General features: G+C 56.3%; 1 protein-coding gene across 5 annotated transcripts in view; it reads left to right on the forward strand.

Annotated features, from left to right (window-relative positions):
• Positions 1-24,669, forward strand: part of MYH14 (myosin heavy chain 14) — a 91,893-nt gene that overhangs the window by 25,298 nt on the left and 41,926 nt on the right. For 3 of the 5 annotated variants that reach the window (XM_070402617.1, XM_070402619.1, XM_070402618.1), the window contains exons 4-18: positions 605-632; positions 742-844; positions 1,494-1,517; positions 2,945-3,037; positions 3,377-3,440; positions 4,844-4,942; positions 5,818-5,958; positions 13,244-13,339; positions 14,126-14,244; positions 15,918-16,070; positions 16,974-17,147; positions 17,461-17,634; positions 19,023-19,137; positions 21,862-21,960; positions 23,802-23,989. In XM_070402617.1, coding sequence (XP_070258718.1) covers positions 605-632; positions 742-844; positions 1,494-1,517; positions 2,945-3,037; positions 3,377-3,440; positions 4,844-4,942; positions 5,818-5,958; positions 13,244-13,339; positions 14,126-14,244; positions 15,918-16,070; positions 16,974-17,147; positions 17,461-17,634; positions 19,023-19,137; positions 21,862-21,960; positions 23,802-23,989 — 1,670 coding nt within the window. The remainder of the gene's footprint in view (positions 1-604; positions 633-741; positions 845-1,493; positions 1,518-2,944; positions 3,038-3,376; positions 3,441-4,843; positions 4,943-5,817; positions 5,959-13,243; positions 13,340-14,125; positions 14,245-15,917; positions 16,071-16,973; positions 17,148-17,460; positions 17,635-19,022; positions 19,138-21,861; positions 21,961-23,801; positions 23,990-24,669) is intronic. The other 2 variants (XM_070402620.1, XM_070402621.1) reach the window with 2 other exon arrangements.

Consider the following 24,669-nt stretch of genomic DNA (forward strand, 5'->3'; position numbering starts at 1 on the left):
GTTATACATTTATTTGTATAGTTTTCAGCTCTTATTATATCCCACTTACTATTACCCCTTAGGGATAAATGTATAATAAACTAAGGGTGAGTGCCTACTTCGCGCCAAGCACTTTTCGTGGATTAGCACGTTTAACCTCATAGCAACCCCGTGAAGCAGGGGAGCTCATCTCCCTGGCTTCCAGGTGGGGAAACTGAGGCACAGTCCTTGCCCCCACTGGTGGCTGAGGGAGGATTTTGAACCCAAGGTCCCCGACTCTTGCCTCCCTGGGGTCCAGGATCCCCCTCTCATGTCTTTGGATCTCACATGGCACAGGGTAGGGGCTCAAATTGATGTTTGATGAATGAATGACATGCTATTCAGTTGGAGTTTATTGTCTCTTCAGGTGAGAAAACTGAGGCTCAGAGAGGGACAGCTGCTTTTCCAGGGACACACAGAAAGCAAGAGTTGGGTGTGGTATTAGAATCCAGGGTGTCGCACATCAAAACCCAAGCCTTCCCTTACCCTCCAGGAATTATTTTGAATAGGGAGTGGCCAGCATAAGGGGCCGGGGTCCTACAGGAGAGACCCTCCCAAGTGACATGTTCTCCTCTCTCCCCTACAGATCGTGAGGATCAGTCCATTCTCTGCACGTGAGTAGTCCTGAGGGCTTCCTGGTGGAGGTGGTCCCAGCTGGCTGTGGCTCTCCTTGGAGTGGAATCATTGCTGACCCCTCTTGCTTCCCCTTGTTCCCCCCCACAGTGGGGAGTCCGGAGCCGGGAAGACAGAAAACACCAAGAAGGTCATCCAGTACCTCGCCCACGTGGCATCATCACCGAAGGGCAGGAAGGAGCCGGGCGTACCGGTAAGTCACCTGCTCTAGAGCCTGCCACCTGCAGTGCCCCCTCCATCTCAGGCTTGGCTTCCCCCATAATTCCCTATCTTCCTCAGGGGGGCCATAGTTGTGGGTCTTCTCCTGGCTTCCCATGCTGCTTGAGCACCTACTATGTGCCTAATAGATTGCTGGGAGCCGTGGCAGGTGGAAAAGAAATGCAAGGGCCAGTTGTTGGCCTTTGGAACAGTATCAGGCACATAGTAGGTGCTTACATTCCTGAGCACCTACTATGTGTCAGGCCTAATTTAGATACCTGCAGTGCCCTTGTTGGCTTTATAAGTGGGCATTTATATAGCGCTTGTCCCTGTGCTCACGTTAATTTAACGCTCCAGGGACGTGGGTGGGGTGTTGTTTCCCTGTGTCAAAATGAGAAACCGAAGGAAGGTGCTGGGGGAGTCGCTTTCGGAGGTCACACACCCAGCAAGGGCTAGAGTGGATTCAGACCCAGGCATGTGGTCCCCCCAGGCCACCCGGCTCCCCACGCCCAGTTTCTCCTTGTCGCTCTCCTGCCCTGCCCACTGCCCGAGACCACCAGCTCACTTATGTGTCTGTCCACGTTTCATGTGCCGTGTCCTGATCCATGTCCCGGTCCGTGTCTCGTGTCCTGTGACTTCCTCAGGCCTCCACCGGCACCATGTCTTATGTGAGTAGCAGGGAATCACCTCGAGTCCTAATGCCACCCAGGTCACCCCAAACTACAGTCTTCCTGACAGACAGGGCCCAAGGCATTGATGGTTATACCTGCCAGGGAGTCACACTGCTGCTTATGGTGGTCCTACTAGGTGCACACCAGGCCCTGCACTGTCACTTAATGCAACCCTGCTATGTACACACAGCCCCCCGCCCCCACTGTGTACACACACCTAGGGCCCGTGCTGTCATTTAGTATGGTCCTACTGTGTGTGTACAGACCCAGTCTGAATTGCTACTTATATTAGCTCTACGGTGTGTGCAGACTGGCCACAAATATCAACATGAAATAACTCAGAGACCAAAAGTACCATTTATTGCTGATCTGCTAAATGTTTGTAGATAGGGCCCATAGACACCATGAATTCACACAACCCAGAGACACACACTGCCATGTACAGGCCCTCGGCTCAGGCTGGTCTCTGAGGGCTCTCAAGGAAATGAAAGAAATAGGCCATGCCCTAGAGAGCCTGGCTAGGAAGGAGGAAAAGAAAATTGCCATTTATTGAGCACCTACTATGTTCCTGGCTCTGACACCAAGATGGCTGTGGGGAAGTTCAAAGTCAGATCCCGCACCCACAGGGAAGGAAACAGCCGTTTCTTGAATGCCTATAATGTGCCAGTTGGAGGCACTTTATGTACAGAAGGTATAGGTTTTTCCTCAATCATTTCACAAGTAATGCATGCGCACATATTCCCTGTAACAACAGCAAAATCAGATCAAGTGGAATTCCTTTCTTCCTCTCCGTGCCTCTTCCTTGGAGTGGCTTACACTGTTGACAGTTTGGTGTGTATCCCTGCAGACCTTTCTCTAAATGTTCACAAACATATATACATACCTGTAGAATCGGGAGTCTTGGGGGGGCTTTTTCCCCTCGATTTATTTATTTATTTATTTATTTATTTATTTTATTGATTTCAGAGAGGAAGGGAGAGGGATAGAGAGATAGAAACATCAATGATGAGAGAGAATCATTCATTGGCTGCCTCCTGCCTGCCCCCTACGTGGGGGGGATCGAGCCGGCAACCCAGGCACGTGTCCTTGGCTGGAATCGAACCTGGGACACTTTAGTCCACAGGCCGACGCTCTATCCCCTGAGCCGAACCAGCTAGGGCTCAATTTGTTTTTTTTTATCAATGGAATTACATTGTAGGTACTGTCCTGCAGGGTTTGGTTTAGTTTTCTTTGCTTTGTTCCCACTCGACACTATGTCTTGGAGATGTTTGCTAGTTCCCTTCACCGTAGACTGACAGCACCACCCGGATGCAGGGAGGTGGGCACACACCCAGACACACAGAAGGCCCCCCCACCACGTTCAGTCAGCTGAAGCACAGACCCCCATCTCCTGCCCCCTTCTCACTGAGGTGCCCCCCTCCCAGGGTGAGCTGGAGCGGCAGCTGCTTCAGGCCAACCCCATCCTGGAGGCCTTCGGCAACGCCAAGACGGTGAAGAATGACAACTCCTCCCGATTTGTGAGTGCAGGGAGCGCGCTGCCTGGATGCCTGGCGCCAAACAGCAGCTGGGCATGAAGGGGGGCGCGGGGGGGGGGGCGGGGGGGGCGGGGAGGGAGGGTGTGTGAGTCGCTGAGGGCGGGGTACTGGGGGCGCTGGGGGCCTGGGTCCCGAGGAAAGAAGTCAAAGGGGCCTGGACCTTGGATTCCCCAGGGAGCCCCCACTGTGACCCCATGATTGGGGCGGGGTTCAGGTGCAGGGAGAGAAAGACAAGAGGCAGGCCTGGCTCTGGGAGGGGTGAGTGTGGGTGAGGGCTGCTCTTCAGACCCTCAGCTAAGCCCCCATCCACTTACCTCCCAGGGCAAGTTCATCCGAATCAACTTTGACGTCGCCGGGTACATCGTGGGCGCCAATATCGAGACCTGTATCCTTCCCGGCCTGGGGGGGCCTGGGGGCTGCGGGCGGCGGGCCGGGGAGGGAGGCGCTCGGGATCTCACCGCTTCCAGGGAACAGGCGTCTGTCTACACACACAGGAAGCCCTGGCTCCCCGCTGCGCAGAAACCGTGCCTCAGTTTCCCACTCCGTGGAAAAGGAAGGATCACAGAACCTCAGGAAAGGACAGAGGCATCTCCACATGGAGGGAGGAGCGAAGGGGCTCCTGCTGCTTTTAGGGGGGCGGTGGGTCGGGGTCCCCAGCACCATCTCCGGGTTCGGTGACCCACTCGGAGGACTCACAGGCCTCTGCACAGTCACGCTCACGCCCCGATTCATCACCTCGAAAGGACACCGCACAGTTAGCCAGGGAATCAGCCCGGCTTCCAGACCCCTCTCCCGGGGCAGCCACACGGGCACTCGCGTCCCTCAGCAGAGAGAGGGGCCAGGAAGCTCATCCGAGGCGCGGCGCCCAGGGTGTTATTGGGGGCAGGTCCCCAGTCAGCACCCCCTGCCCGGAACATGCCCGTCCCCGCTCCCAAGGGAAAGCAAATGCCAGCAGAACCCGTGGTCGGCAAACCGCAGTTCGAGAGCCACATGCAGCTCTTTGGCCCCTTGAGTGTGGCTCTTCCACAAAATACCATGTGCGGGCGCACACATACAGTGCGATTGAAACTTCGTGGCCCAGGTGCAGAAGTCGGTATTTTGTGGAAGAGCCACACTGAAGGGGCCCTCCTCTCTGAGCCCGCGAGGCGGGGGCCGTCACCACCCCATGTAACAGGAGGGAACTGAGGCTGGGGCTCTGCACCCAGGGTCACATGGGTCGTGTGCGCTTCCCCCACCCTCCCTGCCCTGTGCGACCCTGCCCCCAGCGGCTCCCGTTTCCCAGGGGTTGGTGACCCCAGGGTTTAAGTCAATGGACAACCTGGGGCAAGGCTCTGTGTTAACAACTGTCACGCAACATACGTGCTCCGTGGTCCACGCGCAGGGGGTACGGAGGGGTGTTTTATTTACCCTGAGGTGTGTCGCCGATTGTTAGTATGTGAACGAGTCACATGGCTTTCCTCGAAGGGAGGAGCCAGTAGCCCCGATATCCGTGCAGGGAAACTGAGGCTGGGAGGGTACTGACGGCAGGAGATGTTCTTACTGTAACTCGTTTACCCTCCCAGCGACTCGTTGGTGGGTGTTGTGATCAAGCCCCTTTCACAGATGAGGAAACTGAGGCACAGGGTTTCAGTGACGTCGTGCTCACTGAAACCAGTCAGTGGCAGGGCCCCGGGCGGGGCTGGGAAGGACTCCACCGCCTTACGGGATAGCAGGGGGGCCGAGGGGATCGAGGGGGCCGGGCGGGGTTCCCTCAACCCTCTTCTGCGGCACCTTGACTCCTCCACCCAGATCTGCTGGAGAAATCGCGAGCCATCCGCCAGGCCAAGGACGAGTGCAGCTTCCACATCTTCTACCAGCTGCTGGGCGGCGCCGGCGAGCAGCTCAAGGGTCCGTGTTGCTGCTGGGCCCCGGGAGGAGGCGTGGGAGGAGGAAGGGGGGGCCCCTGGTGCCTGTCCGGCTCCTGTCGGGCAGTGGATGCTGTCGCCCCCTGGATCCCGCGGCCCCTGGTTCCTGTGGCCTCACGACTTGTGCCCACAGAGTCCCGCCACCCGCCCTGGCCCCCGCTGCCCTCTGGCCCTGCTGCCTCCCGGGTCTCGATCACACTGGCCCGGTGGCCACGTGGCTCCTGCTTACGCTCACGTCTCTCTGCTCACTCCAGCGGGTGTGACTCCAGCTTTGCCGTGGCTCCCGTGGCCTCTCCTCCCCGTGGTCCTGGCCTGGGCGGCTTCCCGGCTCTCCTCGCTCTGCTGCTGCCTGAGGTTCTGCCTCTCGCTCACGCTCCTCCCGCCACTCCTCCTGCTCCCGCTCCTCCTGCCGGTGGCTACGACAGCGGCCCCCACTGTCCCCGCTGCCTGAGGCTCCTCTCATTCTGGCTGCTGGCCCCTCACCCAGGCTCCCGCTCACGGTGGCTTCTGAGCCACACGCCCTCTGCTGCTTCCCCCGCCGTGGCTTCCGCTAACTCGGGGCCCCTCCGGCCCATTGCTTCTGCCGACCTGGTCCTGCCGGCTCTGGGCAACCCCGGCACAGGAGAATCCCTATGGGAGGAGGGAAGACTAATGGTCTAAGACGTGCTAAGTAAGCACCCACTCCACCCCCAGTCCAAACCGGGCCCGTGAGGAAAGGCTCCTCCCTCATTGAACCGAGGAGGAGACCGAGGGTCCCGGTGGGGAAGGGCCTGGCCTGGGGTGGCCTCTGAGGAAGCTGGGATGTGAGTCGACCTCCACCATTCGCCCTTGACCTCGCCCCCACTCCTTCCCCTGCAGCTGACCTCCTCCTGGAGCCTTGCTCCCAGTACCGCTTCCTCACCAACGGGCCCTCGTCCTCCCCCGGCCAGGAGCGTGAGCTCTTCCAGGAGACGCTGGAGTCCCTGCGTGTCCTGGGATTCACCCACGAGGAGATCACCTGTGAGTGTGCCCTGGGCCCGCGAAGGGTGGGGGTGGGCTCTGCATGGGCAGGCGAGGCGGGGCAGGGGGGGGAAGGGCTGGTCATTCATTCCTTGGATTATTCGCTCGAGCGTTTATTGAGCAAGTACTGTGTGTGCACACTGGATAGGAGACCGATAAGCATTCCTGCCTCCGGGAGACTGGCTAAATGAGAACTACAATCCAGATAAATCAGGAATTCTGTGCTCTCCCAGAAGGCGATGAATGCCAGGGAGGCAAATAGAACCAGGGATGGAGCGGGGAGGAGGGGACAGCTTTAAGTAGGGAATCAGGAGGGGCCCACGGAGATGGTGAGCAAAGGCCTGGGGGAGCTCAGGGAGTGAGCACTGGTGATATCAGGGAAGAGCGTTTCAGGCAGGGGAGCCGCCTGTGCAAAGGCCCTGGGGCAGGGAAGGCATGGCATGTTTGAGGGATGAGACTCCGTCTACTGTGTGATAGAGGGGAGTGAGGGATGGAGCTGCAGAGGCAGGCGGGGCCTCTAATTCCAGCCTGAGGAGGGGCTGGGGCTTGTCCTGGGAGCCCTGGGAAGCCTTGGAGAGCTCAGGGCAGGCCAGGGGCAGCTCTGGGCCATGCGGAGGATGGACCGGAGGTGGGGAGGAGGCGGAGGCGAGGGTGCAGGGAAAATGGTGTTGTTCCGGGTGTGGGATACTCGGATCGTCACCTTGTGTGATGCTGGTTTGCCCCTGAGCTTGTCACCAAACAGTGTGTTTTGACCCTGGTCCAGCTGCAGTGCTATATTCGCTCACTGGGCCACCCACCATAACAAAGGACCCCACCCCGAGCCCCTCAAACGACAGGAATGGGTCGTGTTGCGTTGTGGCGGCCGGGAGCCCAGGCGTGGGCAGGGTCGGCTGGTCCTGGGAGAATCTGTCCCCTGCCCCTCCCCTCGCTTCTGGTGGTTTCCTGGCAACCTGCCCAGTGCCTGGGCCTGTAGGAGTGTCACCTGATCTGCCTCTGTGTTCACATGGCGCTCTCCTTGTGTGCACACCTGTGTGTGCAACTTCCGCCTGGTGTAAGGACGCCCACCCCGTCCCACTGGATTAGGGGCCCTGTGCGACCTGGTCTTAGCTGTAGTGATGTCACCTGTCATGACCCCACACCCAGATGCGGCCTCATTCTGAGGGGCCCTGGAGCTAGGGCTTCAGCATACCTTTTCGGTGGAGGGCATGATTCCTCCCGTAGCAAGCACATAGAGGTTGACCTCCGCCATGTTCCGGCGGCAGCCTGAGGTTCTGTGGTTTGGGTGGCCTGTGGTTTTTTCACCGAGGAAAGACCCTGATTTCCAGGGCAGGGCAGGGCTGGGCCGGCCGGCCTCGTTCTCCTCTGGTCCCTGGCGCTGCGGGAGGCCCCGGAGGCCGAGGTTGGTGGCTCCAGGGCCCAACTGGGAGGGCTGCGGACCCAGAGCCAGCTTGGCCGCCTCCCCGGGCCCATTGACACAGGTCTCCGGCCTCCCCTGCCGCGTTTCCCAACCGCGGTTGCACAACTCCCGCCTGCCCGTCTCCGCTCTCCTCCCTGGGCAGCTGGCAAACAGATTCAGATGGTGGGGGCCTGGGCCGCCTGCCTGGCCCCTCAGGTTCCGCCTGACCTCCTGACACATGTCACCTCAAATAACCCTCCCGGCCAGATGAATGGCATGCAGCGACAGGTGAATAGGCCAAAGGTCGCCCTGGGAAAACCAAGTCTCCTACCCCCCGCCAGCTCCACGCCCCCCCCACCTGAATTTCACACCATTAAGCTTCCTGCTTCTCCTTGTAGAAATATTTCAGATAACTTAGGAAAGATGCACATATTTTTCCCATGATGACAGGCATTCTCTAGCCGAGGGCTGGTGCTCAGCTGAGCTGGTGATTCAAATGTTAAGATGTTCCTCTACCGATTTAAAATGTCCCGCACAGCCTCGCTCCAGGTGGGCCCTGACCCCCGACCTTCCTCCCAAGACACCTGAGATTCCTGACCAGCAGGTGAACACCATCTGGCACGTCGGCCCCACTCCGGGTCCCAGGCGGCGCAGGGTTAGTCAGCTCATCACCCAGTGCTCGGGGGGCTTTGCTCCCCGCTTTTCCCACCAAACGATGCATTTTGGTCATCATTGTGTTTTAGTCCCTGTAGGCGAACTTCAGTCCTTTTTTGTGGCTGCGTAGGTTTTCATTGTTTATAAATATACTAGAGGCCCGGTGCATGAAATTCGTGCATGGTTAGGGTCCCTAGGCCTGGCCGGCGATCAGGGCCGATCTGTGGGGCGACTGGCGAGGCAGTCGAGGGCCCCTGGTGGCACCTGCCTTGGCTGGCCTGGGGCATGCGGGCTGGGGGCAGCTCCTGCATTGAACGTCTGCCCCCTGGTGGTGAGTGTATGTCATAGCGACCGGTCGTTCCACCGGTCTGTCGATTTGCCTATTAGGATTTTATTATATAGGAGATTTTTTAACCCTCACCTGAGGATATGTGTTTACTGATTTTTAGAGAGAGAGGAAAGGAGAAAGAGAGAGAGAGAGAGAGAGAGAGAAAGAGAAACATTGATGTGCGAGAGAAACATTGGCTAGTTGCCTCCCATACCCGCTCTGCCTGGGGATTGAACTGGCAACCTTTTGGTGTATGGGATGATGCTCCAACCAACCGAGCCACTGGGCCAGGACAGCTTTCACTGTTTAGATGAACTATGAGTCTTTTTTCCAAACCCTGTTCCTGGGAGGTAGACCCTTGGGGTGACTACCTCCCACTGCTATTGGACGACGAAAAAAATGCCCTGAATATCCTTGTCCCTCGTCTTCCAGCTCATGTGTGAACAGGTCTGTAGGCTCAGTTCTTAGAGGAGATAGGGGGGACCCAGGGAGAGGTGCAGGCTTTGTTTTTAATCCTGTTTACACGTTTACCAGCCTTAGTGAGATGTGATTAACCTACCCAGCCGTTCACCTAGTTCAGTGGTCGGCAGGCTCGCAAGCCACATGCGGCTCTTTGTCCCCTTGAGCGTGGCTCTTCCACAAAATACCACATGCGGGCGTGCACGTACAGTGCGATCGAAACTTCGTGGCCCATGCGCAGAAGTCGGTATTTTGTGGAAGAGCCACACTCAAGGGGCCAAAGAGCCGCATGTGGCTCTCGAGCCGCAGTTTACCAACCACTGACCTAGTTCAAGGGCACAAGCCCCTGGCTTTCAGTGCGTTCGCAGAGGTGTGCATCCATCACCACCGGCGATGTGAGACGTTTCCGTGGTCCAAGGAGGTAACTTGCTCCCTTTGCCGTCACCTGCCCGCTTCCTCCAGCAGCCACTTGCCGGCTCCCCGTCTGCGGATTTGCCCATCCTGGGCCAGTCCTGTCAGTGGGATCATAGAGGCCTCCTGTGGCTGGCTTGTCGCTCAGCATGAGTTTCCCTGTGCACCCATGAGGTAGCCTGTATCGGCGCATCACTCCTTTTTATTACTGAATATTTTTGATTATCATTTTATTATGGGAAATTTCAAACACGTGTGCAAGTAGAGCAGAGGGTAATGACCCCTGGGCACCTGGCATCAGGACCAGCAAGTACCCACTTGTGGGTTTTTGGGTTTCACCTCTGACCTCCCCGTCCCCTTCTGTTAATTTTAATTGTAGAGAATCAACCTCATTGCCGGCCAGTAGGTGGCGCTAGTTCCCACTCCCTGTGCCTGCTCGCTCGCTCGCACAACCTTTGTGAGATTGTTGGTAGATTTTGTGTTTCACTTACAAGGAGTGGAGCCAGCGGGTCACCTTTTCATAGACTGTCCTTTTGACAAAAGGAGACAGAGGTCCAGGGAGGTGGGGCATCTGCCCGGGACTTACCCCAGTGTGGCTGCGAGGCCAGCCCCAGGTCCTTTCCAGAGAGGCAGATGGGTACCTCTGGGTCGCCCTCCGGACGCCCAGGGCAGCCTGCTGTAGGCATGCTACATGGTCGACTCAAATGCCGGGCGCAGCTTTGCTGTGGGAAGCCAGAGGGTTCTGAAATGCTGGCCAAATCTACATAAAATTCTGAACAAAAGCAACAACAGTCTTTCCTCCGATTACACAGTGCCCCCCCCCCCCCCCACCTTCCTGGAAAATTCACTGTGCATTCAAACCAAACACTTATGAGTTTATATGTAAAACAGAAGGGATTCTTGTCAGATCACTGCAAACCATTACTTCACAGATGTGACTGCCCAATGGTACATTTAGGAGTCACATGGGATGTGGGCAATTTTTTTAAAAATATGTTCTTATTGATTTCAGAGAGGAAGGGAGAAGGAGAGATAGAAACATCAGTGATGAGAGAGAATCATGGATCAGCTGCCTCCTGCACACCCCCTACTGGGGATCGAGCCCTCAACCGGGTCATGGGCCCTTGAACGGAGTCAAACCTGGGACCCTTCAGTCTGCAGGCCGACGCTCTATCCACTGAGCCAAACCGGCTGGGGCTGATGTGGGCGATTCTTTGCAGTACAGAGGGGCGTCTGCCTTGTCCCCACCTGCCCACACCCTGGGACACCCAGAAACACTCCACTCCTTGCCTCGATGGCCCCCAACTTTACATCAGCCAAGTCCTACACATTCCTGAGATGTACACCAGGGGGCAGCATTGCCCACTTTGAAATTTTTAAAATTGATTTGAGAGAGAAACCTTTGATGCGAGAGGGAAACATCTATCAGTTGCCTCCAGCACGTGATCCAGCCAGGGATCGAACCCAAAACCTGGGCATGTGCCCTGGCCGGGAATTGAACCGCCACCTTTCAGTGCACGGGACGATGCTCCAACCAGCTGAGCCGCACCGGCCGGGGCAGCATTGCCCGCTTTTGGAGCTCTGCACAGACTGGCAAATACCGACGCTCTTAGACTTACGCTGCGGTTGCCTCCCGATAAACCCATGGGAAGTTGAAAATGTCATAAATCGAAAATGCATCTAACACACCTACTGAACATCACAGCTTAGCCTTGCCAACCCACAGCTGGGCAAAACCACCTCACACAAAGCTTTTTTTAAAATATTTTTTTTAATTGATTTCAGAGAAGAAGGAAGAGGGAGAGAGAGAAACATCAATGATGAGAGAGAATCATTGATCGGCTGCCTCCTGCACGCCCCCTACTGAGGATTGAGCCCGAAACCCGGGCATGTGCCCTTGACCAGAATCAAACCTGGGACCCTTCAGTCCTCAGGCTGACGCTCTATCTGCTGAGCCAAACCGGCCAGGGCTAACACAAAGCTTTTATGCTAAAGTGTCAAATACCTCCTGGAACTTATGTGATTATGGCTGTGGCCTTCATGCTGGGCAACGATGTTGAGTTTCGTCTCAAGAGTGATTGCCACCCTAACATACTCCTGTGCGTTAGAACCAGTACTCCTGTGCGTTATAACCAGTACTCCTGGTGGGTTAGAACCAGTACTCCTGGTGCGTTAGAACCAGTACTCCTGTGCGTTATAACCAGTACTCCTGGTGCGTTATAACCAGTACTCCTGTGCGTTATAACCAGCACTCCTGGTGCATTAGAACCAGCACTCCTGGTGCGTTATAACCAGCACTCCTGGTGCGTTAGAACCAGTACTCCTGTGCGTTAGAACCAATATTCCTGGTGCGTTAGAACCAGTACTCCTGGTGGGTTATAACCAGTACTCCTGTGCGTTAGAACCAGTACTCCTGTGCGTTATAACCAGTACTCCTGGTGGGTTATAACCAGTACTCCTGTGCGTTAGAACCAGTACTCCTGGTGGGTTAGAACCAGTACTCCTGTGCGTTAGAACCAGTACTCCTGGTGCGTTATAACCAGCACTCCTGTGCATTATAACCAGCACTCCTGGTGTGTTAGAACCAATACTCCTGGTGCATTATAACCAGTATTCCTGGTGCGTTAGAACCAGTACTCCTGGTGGGTTATAACCAGTACTCCTGTGCGTTAGAACCAGTACTCCTGGTGCGTTAGAACCAGTACTCCTGTGCGTTAGAACCAGTACTCCTGGTGCGTTAGAACCAGTACTCCTGGTGGGTTATAACCAGTACTCCTGTGCGTTAGAACCAGTACTCCTGGTGGGTTATAACCAGTACTCCTGTGCGTTAGAACCAGTACTCCTGTGCGTTAGAACCAGTACTCCTGGTGGGTTATAACCAGTACTCCTGTGCATTATAACCAGTATTCCTGGTGCGTTAGAACCAGTACTCCTGGTGGGTTATAACCAGTACTCCTGTGCGTTAGAACCAGTACTCCTGGTGCGTTAGAACCAGTACTCCTGTGCATTATAACCAGTACTCCTGGTGCGTTATAACCAGTACTCCTGGTGGGTTATAACCAGTACTGGTGCGTTAGAACCAGTACTCCTGGTGCATTATAACCAGTACTCCTAATGGGTTATAACCAGTACTCCTGGTGCGTTATAACCAGTACTCCTGGTGGGTTAGAACCAGTACTCCTGGTGTGTTATAACCAGTACTCCTGGTGGGTTATAACCAGTACTCCTGTGCATTATAACCAGTACTCCTGGTGCGTTATAACCAGTACTCCTGTGCATTATAACCAGTACTCCTGGTGTGTCTGTGGTCATTCACCGAGGGGTTCTTTTGAGTTGCGAAGTGCATACCACTGAGGTCAGCTCTCCTCCCGTGAACCAGTGTCCTTTTGGGTTTTTGGCATTTTTGTGCTTTTGTTGGTGGTGGTGAGTGTGTCTATAACGCCTTCCAGGCGTAGCGCTGGAGCGCTGGCCGCATTCCTGAGCACATGGCTGGGATGTGCCTGGCGGAGAGAGAATCTGTGTTAGACGAGCTGCCTTCAGGCGCGGTTCCAGTGCTGTTGGCTGGGAGCTCAGTGTGAAAGAAGCGGCAACACACAGGGTGGGGCACACGCAGCTTGACAGCTGTGAGCACGGACACACGGACTTTGTTCTTGTATCATCACTTATTAATTAGTGTGTTATTTTCCATGTGAACAGCTGTAAACCTACTTTTGACCTACCCTGTGTATGAATAAGATGTTTTTATTTTTTAAATATATTTTTATTGATTTCAAAGAGGAAGGGAGAGGGAGAGAGAGAGAGAGAAACATCAATGATGAGAGAGAATCATTGATCGGCTGCCTCCTGCACGTCCCCTGCTGGGGATCCAGCCCGCAACTGGGCATGTGCCCTGAATGGGAATTGAACAGGCGACCTTTGGTTCCTGGGTGGACGCTCAACCACTGAGCCACGCCGGCCGGGCTGACAGGGTTTTGAAGCTCCGTGTCTAAGGGGTAGCTAACCTGGAGCCTCGGTGACCTCTCTCTCTGCCCCCCTAGCCATGCTGCGGATGGTCTCGGCCGTGCTCCAGTTTGGCAACATCGTCCTGAAGCGAGAACGAAACAACGACCAGGCCTCCATGCCTGACAACACAGGTGACGCCCCCTGCCTGCTGCCCACCCACAGAGCACCCCTGCCCAGCCGGGCGCTCTCAGATCCCGCCCTTGGCTGAGTCTTTTCCAAAATAGCATTTCCTGCCGTCTTCCTGGTTATAAAAGGTGCTATCCCCACTCAAAGTTTGACCGGCACCAGCGTGCCAATGGGGGGGTGGCGTGGGGGGAGAGGGCATGGGGGTGGCAGGGGAGGAGCAGGGTCCCCGGGCATCCCCGCCCCTCAGACACCTGCCTTTAGCATTGGGCATATCTCCTCCTGGCCTCTGGGCTTGCATATATGTATTTTGTTGCCTTTTAGAAGCAGAGTTATAGTTGATATTCTTTTTTCTATCCAACTGGAAATAGCTCTGCTTTAATAATTATTATTATTTTAATATATTCCTTTTTTTTTTAAGCATACCTAGTGCCAAGATCTTGGTCTCTTTTAAAAATATATATATTTTATTGATTTTTTTTTACAGAGAGGAAGGGAGAGGGATAGAGAGTTAGAAAAATCGATGAGAGAAACATCGATCAGCTGCTTCCTGCACAGCTCTTACTGGGGATGTACCCCCAACCAAGGTACATGCCCTCGACCGGAATAGAACCTGGGACCCTTCAGTCCACAGACCGACGCTCTACCCACTGAGCCAAACCGGCTCGGGCAAGGGGAGCTCACTCTTAGGACCGGAGATGCCTGTGGTGGGAAAGGCAGGGCTTCTGTTCCCTACAGCGGGGGGCGGTGCCCCTTCCCAGTGCTGAGGGGTCCGCGTGCCTGTCTGTCCTCAGCTGCCCAGAAGCTCTGCCGCCTGCTGGGCCTGGGGGTGACGGACTTCTCCCGCGCCCTGCTCACCCCCCGCATCAAAGTTGGCCGGGACTACGTGCAGAAAGCGCAGACCAAGGAGCAGGTAGGTGGTGCGGGGAGGGGGGTCAGGGGGGACGGGCATGGGGAGAACTCCAGCCAAGGTCCCGGGTCTCAGTGGCTTATGCCGTTTTTCCTCGCTCACTCAACCAACTTTTGCTGGGTGTTGGCCCAGTTACGGCTCTGGTCTGGGTGCCGGGGATAAAAGCAGTGGTGGGAACACAGATAATACAAGATAAACAGGATGCTTCGAGGCGGGGATGCCTTCCATGAAGGAGAGGGCCAGGTGGTCAGGAAGGTCCTCTCCCGGGAGGTGATGTTCAAGTTGAGACATGGACGTGCAAAGGCCCTGGGGTTGGAACAAGCCTGGCGAGTTGGGAACATTAAGGAGGTCAGTGAGGCTAGAGAGTGGGGAAGAGGGTGGTTGAAGCTGCAGGCAGAGGTTGGGAGGGGATAGATCATAGAGGGTCTTAGAGGCCACAGTAAGGAGGTGAGTTTAGTAAAAGTGCAGCAGGAGGCCAGCGAGGGTTCAGCCAGGGAGCAAGTTGACTCTGTTTGTTTTTTGTAAAAAAAAAAATCTCCTTTTCTTTTTTTTTTTTTGGTTAATCTTCACTCAAGTATATTTTTCCATTGATTTTTAGAGAGAGTGGGAGAGAGAGGGAAAGACAGAGAGGAACATCGATGTGAGAGAAACACATCAATTGGTTGCCTCCTGCATGAACCCTGACCAGAGCCCAGGCCAGGGAGGAGCCTGCAACCAAGGTAGGTGCCCTTGACCAGAATCAACCCGGGACCTTTTGGTCCGAAGGCCGACGCTCTATCCACTGAGCCAAACCAGCTAGGGCTCCTTATCTTCTTATAAAAAAATGTTTTTATTGGTTTCAGAGAGGAAGGGAGAGGAGAGAGAGAGATAGAAACATCCATGATGAGAGAGAATCATGCATCGGCTGCCTCCTGCCCTCCCCCTGCTGGAGATCCAGCCTGCAACCCGGGCATGTGCCCTGACTGGGGATCAAACCCTGACCTCCTGGTTCATAGGTGGATGCTCAACCACTGAGCCACGCTGGCCGGGCAAGGTCTCCTTATCTCCTGTGTGGAGAACGGAGTGCAGAGGGCATGGTGGAAGCAGTCAGTCATGATGAGACTGCTGCCATAATCCGAGCAAATGACAATGAGACTGAGCCCGGGCTCACAATGGCGGGAGAGGAAAGGAGTCAACATGGGCTAGAGGTTTGCAGGGTCCAGCTCTTGGGCAGAGGCCTCTGCCTGCCCCAGGCTGGGCACTCGAGGTGCGAGGATGAAGACACACAGGGGGAGGCGGGGACCAGAGGTCGGAGGTCACACTGACCAGGATTCCGCTCTCTGCTGAGGTACGGTTAGGGTCCATTTCACAGATGAGGACACTGAGGCACAGAGAGGTTTATTCACCTGCCCGCGGTAACACAGCCTCTAATGGCAGAGCCAGGATTCAAACCCAGGTTGGCAGGCCCCAGAGCCCACCCTCTTGACTGATGCTGTCTAGTTGGTTCAAGGAGTAGGGGGAGGACGAATGGACTGATGAGCCCCGAGTGCTTCAGACCCCAAGGCTCGAGGAATGGTCGGCTGCTGTTCATGACCTCGTTCTTAAACCATGGGGGGGGCGGGGGGGAGAGCCCGAGGACGGGCTGGGGCCCCAGTGTGCGGGCCGGGCCCTCACTGTGCATCCTGTCCCGCACGCAGGCTGACTTCGCGCTGGAAGCCCTGGCCAAGGCCACCTATGAGCGCCTCTTCCGCTGGCTGGTCCTGCGCCTCAACCGGGCCCTGGACCGCAGCCCCCGGCAGGGCGCCTCCTTCCTGGGCATCCTGGACATCGCCGGCTTCGAGATCTTCCAGGTCCGCTCTCTGTGCCGGCTGAGGCCTGAGGGCCCATCACGCTGCCCCTCCCCTTCCCTCTGGGTCCCTGTCCCCCTCCCTCTGGGCCCCCATCCCCTCCCTCTGGGTCCCTGTCCCCCTCCCTCTGGGCCCCCATCCCCTCCCTCTGGGTCCCTGTCCCCCTCCCTCTGGGCCCCTGTCCCCCTCCCTCTGGGTCCCTGTCCCCCTCCCTCTGGGTCTCTGTCCCCCTCCCTCTGGGCCCCTGTCCCCCACCCTCTGGGTCCCCACCCCCTCCCTCTGGGTCCCCATCCCCTCCCTCTGGGTCCCCACCCCCTCCCTCTGGGTCCCTGTCCCCCTCCCTCTGGGTCCCCACCCCCTCCCTCTGGGTCCCTGTCCCCCTCCCTCTGGGTCCCCACCCCCTCCCTCTGGATCCCCATCCCCTCCCTCTGGGTCCCCGTCCCCTCCCTCTGGGTCCCCACCCCCTCCCTCTGGGTCCCTGTCCCCCTCCCTCTGGGTCCCCACCCCCTCCCTCTGGATCCCCATCCCCTCCCTCTGGGTCCCCGTCCCCTCCCTCTGGGTCCCCATCCCTTCCCTCTCGGTCCCTGTCCCCCTCTCTCTCTGGGTACCGTCCCCCTCTCCCTGGGTCCCTGTCCCCCTTCCTCTGGGTCCCCGTCCCCCTCCCTCTGGACCCCTGTCCCCCTCCCTCTGGACCCCTGTCCCCCTCCCTCTGGGCCCTCGTCCCTTCTCACGCTCCCCCTCTCTCTGGGTCCCTATTCCCTCCCTCTGGGTCCCCGTCCCTTCTCACGCTCCCCCTCCCTCTGGGCCCCCATCCCCCTCCCTCTGGGTCCCCATCCCTCCCTCTGGGTCCCCATCCCCCTCCCTCTGGGCCCCCGTCCTTTCTCACGCTCCCCCTCCTCCCCGCAGCTGAACTCCTTCGAGCAGCTGTGCATCAACTACACGAACGAGAAGCTGCAGCAGCTGTTCAACCACACCATGTTCGTGCTGGAGCAGGAGGAGTACCAGCGCGAGGGCATCCCCTGGACCTTCCTGGACTTCGGCCTCGACCTGCAGCCCTGCATCGACCTCATCGAGCGGCCGGTGAGCCCGCCACAGCTCTGCCCGCCGCCCGCCCACAGCGTCTCCCCACCCTCCCGTGGCCCAGGTCCAGGCCCTCCCCCACCGGCCTCGGCCTCGGGCCTCCCCATCAATTATATGGAGAAAACCACCCAGATCTGTGTGACCCTGGGACGAGCTGCCACAGGGCCGGCTCCATCTGTGGCTGTCACTGTCACTGCTGTCCTCACGTTCAGTCCGACATCCACGTGTCAGTTATAAGAACTATAAACCAGCCACCGCCTAAGTGCCCAGTATCTGGGGACCTGACTTGCTCTCCCTTCCTGTCAATGGTCAGGCCAACCCGCCTGGGCTCCTGGCCCTGCTGGACGAGGAGTGCTGGTTCCCCAAGGCCACGGACAAGTCCTTCGTGGAGAAGGTGGCGCAGGAGCAGGGCGGCCACCCCAAGTTCCAGCGGCCGCGGCAGCTGCGGGACCAGGCCGACTTCAGTGTCTTGCACTATGCGGGCAAGGTAGGGGACTGGGCCCGTCTCGGGGCACGTGGGTGGGAGTGGGGGCCCCTTGGCTACAGATTGGGGGGGAGGGTGCCGACCACCGGAGGTCCACTGGGACAGGACACAGCCAGGCCAGGGGCTAGGAAAGCCCCAGGAGGAGTGAGGACTCTGTCTGGTGAAGTCAACAATGGCTTCCTGGAGGAGGGCATTTTCACAGCAGGTTTTGAGGGGTGGGTAGGAGTTCGCCAAGAGGAGAATCATGTGCATTTTATCTACTCACTCAGCAAACAGGCGTCCTTGTGCACTCAGCCCTGTGCTGAGCAAAGTCGGGGATCCAAGTCAGACATGGTTTCTGTCCTCACTGAGTTCCTTCTCTGGAAGGAAGACAAATACAAACTATTGGCATGTAAGGCTGGCAGGTGCTTTGGTCGGGGCAGCTAAGATCAGTATCAAAGTCCAAGCCCAGAGGGGGAGCCCCAGGGACAGTTTCACAGAGAAGAGCAGCGCTTGATCTGAAACCTAAACTAAGGGCCAGCGAACATTTTCTGTAAATAGTTTCAGCTTCGTGGGCCAGACACTCTGTCACAACCACTTGCTCGCTCTGACACTGCAGTGTGACGGAAGCCACCGGTAACTCATAAATGAAGACCTAAATGAAGGCCGTATTCCAATAAAACTTTATTTACAAAAACAGGTGGCAGGCCCGATCTGGCCTGTGGGCTGTCTGGCCTAAATGATGTGTGACGGGGCCAGAAAGGACGGGTGAAGGGCGGGAAGGGCTCTGCAGGCGGAGGGAACAGCATGCACGGCGGCTGGGAGGCAGGGCCCCGTGTGTCCTGTGTAGGGCACCAAGTTTCCCAAACATTTTCTAAGACCTGTGTGCCTAGCTCTGTGCTGGGCTGGGATAGGCCCGGGCCCTGGCCTCAGGGAGCCCCAATCTGTTGTGTGTGTGGGGGGGGCGGGGTGCGGGGGGACATATGCAGGGTGTTGTGGTCAAGACCATCACTCTGTGGGATCCTCAAAACAAAACCCTGAATTCTCCCAAGCAACCATCTGTGGGAAATGCCACAGCGAGGGACTCCCGTGGGGGGGGTGGGGGGGGTAGGGGTAAAATCTTGAGGAGGAAGCGAGGGTGCACGTTTGAGGAGCAGCGTGGAAGCCCGAGTGTCTAGAGTGGAATGAATAAGGAAGAAAGTGGACGAGGTCAGAGGTGGACCGGGAAGCACAGGGAGAGGGGTCATGCCAGCGGAGGGTGCAGTTCCAGAGATGGACACAAGGTGGCACCAATGCTCTCCGGTGGTGAGCCCCAGAGCCAGAGCCTCAAAACTTCTTGGGGGCTCCTGGAGAACTCAGGAGAGCCCCCGAACCTGCAAGTTCACCCCCCTGCCATGCCTGACTCCACTCAGGTCGACTACAAGGCCAATGAGTGGCTGATGAAGAACATGGACCCTCTGAATGACAATGTGGCCGCCCTGCTGCACCAGAGCACAGACCGGCTGACGGCGGAGATCTGGAAAGACGGTGAGGACCCACTTCCCCGGCCCTGCAGTTCTGGGCGTCCCTTCCCCCAGCCCACAGCGTGAGCACCTTGTTTCCGGGGCTGAGTTGTCTGCTCAGGTGCAGAACTTACACAGGCGGGCCAGTCGGTCTCACAGGAGTGTTCTCAGTGAGTGGTTGATTGATGTCTCAAGCCAGCATCCTATCCTATATAATAAAAGGGTAAAATGCAAATCGCTGGAGGGGCAGAACACAGGTTGCTATGACGCGCACTGACCACCAGGGGGCAGACACTCAACGCAGGAGCTGCCCCCTAGTGGTCAGTACACTCCCACAGGGGGCGCGCTGCTCAGCCAGAAGGCAGGCTCAGGCTGATGAGGGCAGCGGCGGTGGCGGGAGCCTCTCCCGCCTCCGCTGCAGGCGGGCAGTAAGGAGCAAGGGCGGCCTGGGACTGTGAGAGGGATGTCTGACTGCCGGCTTAGGCCTGATCCCCAGAGGGAGCGGGCCTAAGCTGGCAAGCAGACATCCCCTGAGGGCTCCCAGACTGTGAGAGGGTGCAGACTGGGCTGAGGGACACCCCCGCTCCAGTGCACGATTTTTGTGCACCAGGCCTCTTGTTCAATGATAAAACACTGCTCCTTAAACAAGACAAGGATGCCCACAATCAACACTGCTGTGAAACACTTTTTTGGTGATACTAGCCTATGCAATCAGATGAGAAAAAGATATAAGTGTGTGAGCATTGTAAAGAAAGAGGTAACATTATTTGTAGATGGCATATAACCACCCTGCCTCCCCTAAAACACACACACACACAAGAAATTTGACTGGAAAAGAATTAATAACAATAACAAGCCCTAGCCAGTTTGGCTCAGTGGATAGAGCATCAGCCTAAGGACTGAAGGGTCTCAGGTTCGATTCCAGTCAAGGGCATGTACCTTGGTTGCAGGCACATCCCCAGTAGGGGGCGTGCAGGAGGCAGCTGATCGATGTTTCTCTCTCATCGATGTTTCTAACTCTATCCCTTTCCCTTCCTCTCTGTGAAAAAACAATAAAAAAAATATATATTTTTTAAAAAGAATTAATAATGAGTACTCAGAAGGGAGTACTTTACAGGTAGATCAAGTTTTAGACTTTTATTTATTTTTATATGTTTTTATTGATTTTAGAGAGGAAGGGAGATGGGGAGAGAGAGAAAACATCAATGATGAGAGGGAATCATTGATCAGCTGCCTCCTGCACACCCCACCCTGGGAATCAAGCCTGAAACCCGGGCATGTGCCTTGACCAGGAATCAAACCATGACATCCTGGTTCATAAGTCGATGCTCAACCCCTGAGCCATGCGGGCTGGGCTCAACCTTTATTGATTTGCTTTCTCACAAAGTTCCCTTCAGGGCCCCTGGGAAAAAGCAAGATAGCAACAGACTGAGATACAGTGTTGGAGCTTTCTTGCTCCAAAAGGCCGGTGGGAATTTGCCGTTAGTCTTCTCGAAATGTCACTTCTGTAAGAGGCCCGGACAGAGGAGCCGATTGCCTGTGAGGTGGGCCCCGGGGCTTTCCCAAGCCTCGTCAGTCCCCCCCCCCCCCCGCCCCCCATCCTGAGAGGAGGTTTGAGAGCTGATTTGATACATCTGGCAGCACCAGCATCGTAGTTTTTTCCGATCCCAGGTTTCCTGAAAGTGTCGATTTGCCTTAGTCTCTGATGGAAGTGAGAAGCGTAGTTGTAGAGGCGCCAGCCCACGCAACCAGACAAGAGAACAAAATGAGCAGGATGGGTGGTTCCCGAAACAAACCCACAGGGCACACGGGCGTGGCGCGCCTCGATCTGGTGAGCCGACTCGAGGAGGGAAGCTTTGACATCTGTGTCTCATCTAGTTTACACAAGAGGGATTGCAACGCAGCCTTTGAAATTCGGCAACAAAACCAGGTCCTGCTAGGAGAGTCAGCGCCTTCAGACTGAAAGTCACCCCCTGCCCCACGTCTTTAACGTCTGTGCCTCGTTCACGGACACACGATGTCCCCGGCGACCCCTCCCACGTCCCGCCCCATCTGTGGCCGACTCTCAGAGGGTTCCAAGAGGGAAAGTGGGAGCTGCAAAGCGCTCCCCAAATCCCAGCCTGGAACATGGCACGGGGTCCCCCCAGGTCCCCTGAACACAGCAGCCACAGGCCAGCCCAGGCTCAAGGAGCTGCAAGTCACGTGAGGGGTGGGAAACTGGGCCTACTGTGGCGTGAATCCCTCTTACAGCTGCCCTGAGCCCACAGCTGGGTGCCCAGCGTCCTGGAGCCCCTGGGGCGGCGGAGGTGGGGAGGGGAGCAGATGAAACAAGAGAGACAAACGCAGCAGACTGGGTGGAAGCGTGGAGGGGGTCCGTGAGCTTCCGTGTGGTCGGGGGGCAAAGAGTCACTAGCAAAACAGACACAGAACGAACCTCCAGGGGGAGACCTTTTTCCCTCCGGCACGAGTTCCTCCCAGAGGACACGCCAGCCACGCTGACGCCCCGGCGGGCGGGCGGACACAGCGGTGACCGGGCCGCCTCCCTGGCTGTGAAGGTCTATGGTCGGGGTTCAGGCTTCCCCTCCTGCTCCGCCTCGCGCTGCTGACTAACAATCCTCTCCTCTCTCTCTCTTTGTGCCACCTTCTCTCCCTCTTCCCTTCCATACTGCTCCCTTCGCATCCCCCCATCTCTCTCCCATCTGCCCTCTCCCCCCATCTGTCTCCTCCCCCATCGGCCCCCTCCCCCCAGAACAGGGGGGCTTCCAGCAATTCTCTTTCCTTGGCTCCTTCCCACCGGCGCCCCCAGGATCTTCAGGGAGGCACGGCTCTGCCATTTCTCCGCCAGGGGGTGGGTGTTGCTCTGCGTGGATGGGTGAGATTTGCCAGATGAGGAGGGTGGGCCTGTTGGACCGGGAACCTGGTTGTGAGCACCCGTCCCCTTTTCTCTCCACAAGGAGGTCTCGCATGCTTCCTCTTCCTCCCTGTCAGCTCCCTCAGCGGTGTCCAGACCCAGTGCCTTCCTCTACGTCTAACCAAATTGCTCAGATCAGCTGGCGTTTAATGAGCACCGACTGTGTGCCTCGCTCTGTGCAAAGCCCTTCTACGATTTTTAACACATAGACTCCTCTGAGCGGCCCGCTGAGGCAGGTGTTAGTACTGTGACCCGCCCCTTACACAGATGAGGAAATCAAGCACAGAGAGGTCAAGTCACCAGCCCGAGATCACACAGCCAGCACGTGGCGGAGCCAGGATTTGAACCCAGGATATCGAGTCCCCGAGCCTCAGCTCTTAGCTGTGCTGTAAGAGCTTAATAAGTGATCATTATCATTTTGATAATAACTAAATGTGGGAGGGAGCGTTGAAACCTGGGTAGAAAAATGCTATATCTGAGCCCCCACCACACGCCAGGTCCTGCCTGAATGCAGACAATCTGGTGGACCCCAATGACCCTCATCGCCGGGGACAGCAGGGCAGCAGATTGGGCCCCGGCTGCAGGGTCCCAAGAAACCAGGCGTGATGCGATCGCCGAAGTTGAGTGGGTGTTTCTCACTTGCTGAAGTGACACCATCAAGTGACAATAGAGAAACAGAGTTGCCATGAAATCAGGCCTTTCTAAAAACATGCTTAATGTGAAGGCAGATTGCCTTATCTCACACATTGCACAGAAAAGCTAGACTCCATTGCATTTGTTAGAAATGTTTTACTGATTTTTTTTTTTTTTTTAGAGAGAGAGAGAGAGAGAGAGAGAGAGAGAAAGAAACATTGATCAACTGCCTCCCTCCCACATGTTCCTCCCTGGAGATCAAACTTGCAACCTGGGCATGTGTCCTGACCAGGGAATCGAACCGGCAACCTCTCGGTGGCCTGGGACAATGCTCAACCGACTGTGCCACACCCACCAGGGCTCTATTCCATTTAAAATATATATATATATATATATATATTTTTTATTGATTTCATAGAGGAAGGGAGAGGGAGAGAGAGATAGAAATATCAATGATGAGAGAGAATCATTGATCAGCTGCTTCCTGCATGCCCCCTGCTGGAGATCGAGCCCACAAACCCTTGACTGGAACGGAACCCGAGACCCTTCAGTCCTCAGGCCGATGCTCTATCCACTGAGCCAAACCAGCCAGGGCCCTATTCCATGTTTAATCTGACTGTTTGGTGTTCCTAACAATGCAGCAGTGCTGTGTTTGTGGCTACCCTTTCCTTCTCTGTGACTTGGTTCCCTTATCTGTAAAATGGGAGCGACTCTCTCTGTCTTATGAAAAAGCCAGAGGAGGCAAAGAGTTTTTGAACAGTGCCCAGCACAGGATACGTGCTAAGTAAGCATTTGCTGTCCTCGTCCTATCTGCCCGTAGGAAAAACGGAGAGCTTAGTCCTTGAGGAGAAGAGGGGTCAGAGGTCAGAGTTTGAGAGGACTCACACTGCCTGGGTTTCAGTCCTGGACCTGCAGTTTCTAAGCTGTGTGGCCAGGGGCGCAGTTTCCCCCTTTTTCCGAGCCTCAGTTTGCCCGCCAGTCCAATGGGGCTGGGATTCCCTACCCTACCAGGCTGTGTGAGGTGTTTCATATGTAAAGTGCCATGCCCTATAAATAATAAGACCCTTCGCCTTTGGCCAGCCCGGTGCCCGCAAACTGACCCCCGGTCCCCTCCTCACCCTGCATCTGATTTCCTCTTCCCACAGTGGAGGGCATCGTGGGGCTGGAGCAGGTGAGCAGCCTCGGGGATGGCCCCCCGGGTGGCCGCCCCCGCCGGGGCATGTTCCGGACCGTGGGACAGCTCTACAAGGAGTCCCTGAGCCGCCTCATGGCCACACTCAGCAACACCAACCCCAGCTTCGTCCGCTGCATTGTCCCCAACCACGAGAAGAGGGTGAGTGACCTGGGCCGGGACCGGGGAGGCTCTGGCAGCGGGTAAAGGCCTGGCTGCTGGAGCCACATCTGTCCCAGGCTCACCTCTGACCAGATGTGTGGCCTTGAGGGACTTGCTCCCCTCCCAGAATGAGTGCCCTGTTCAGAAATTTCATTGGTTCATGGGACTTAAATTTTATTGAGCACCTATTATGTGCCAGGTACTAGGGGTACACTAGAGAGAAGCACAGTCAACCCCTAGTCTCACAATCTAATGCAGAACACAGATGTGCAACTAACCACCCACAGTGGACATCTGGTTGAATTTGTAAGGGTGGTAAGCACCGCATAAGGTTTGTTCTGCTCGGTGAATTCAGGGAGGGCTCCCTGGAGGAGGTGACAACTGAGCTCTGCAGGATAAGTGGTATTCTGAGCAGAGAATAGCTTGTGCAAAGGTCCAGTGGTAGGTCAGAGCATGGAAGGTACAAGGGGTGGAAAGATGGCCGTTGGGGCTGGGGATGGCATGTAGATTTGTGGAGATCATCTCTGGCCTCCCAGGGCACTGAACATTTTTTCTTTAATTGGGAAAATCAAAGAGCAGGCCCATAGAGAAGGGAAAATGAGGCCACAAAGTTAGGAGCTGAGGCTTACACTGTCCTTAAAAGGCAGCTGTGGTTACTGGGCGGGTGGGTGTCCTTTCTC

The sequence above is a fragment of the Myotis yumanensis genome, unplaced genomic scaffold (assembly GCF_028538775.1).
Source record: "Myotis yumanensis isolate MYYU_CA2020_CCGP unplaced genomic scaffold, mMyoYum1.0.hap1 SCAF_23, whole genome shotgun sequence".
NCBI classification, from domain to species: domain Eukaryota; kingdom Metazoa; phylum Chordata; class Mammalia; order Chiroptera; family Vespertilionidae; genus Myotis; species Myotis yumanensis.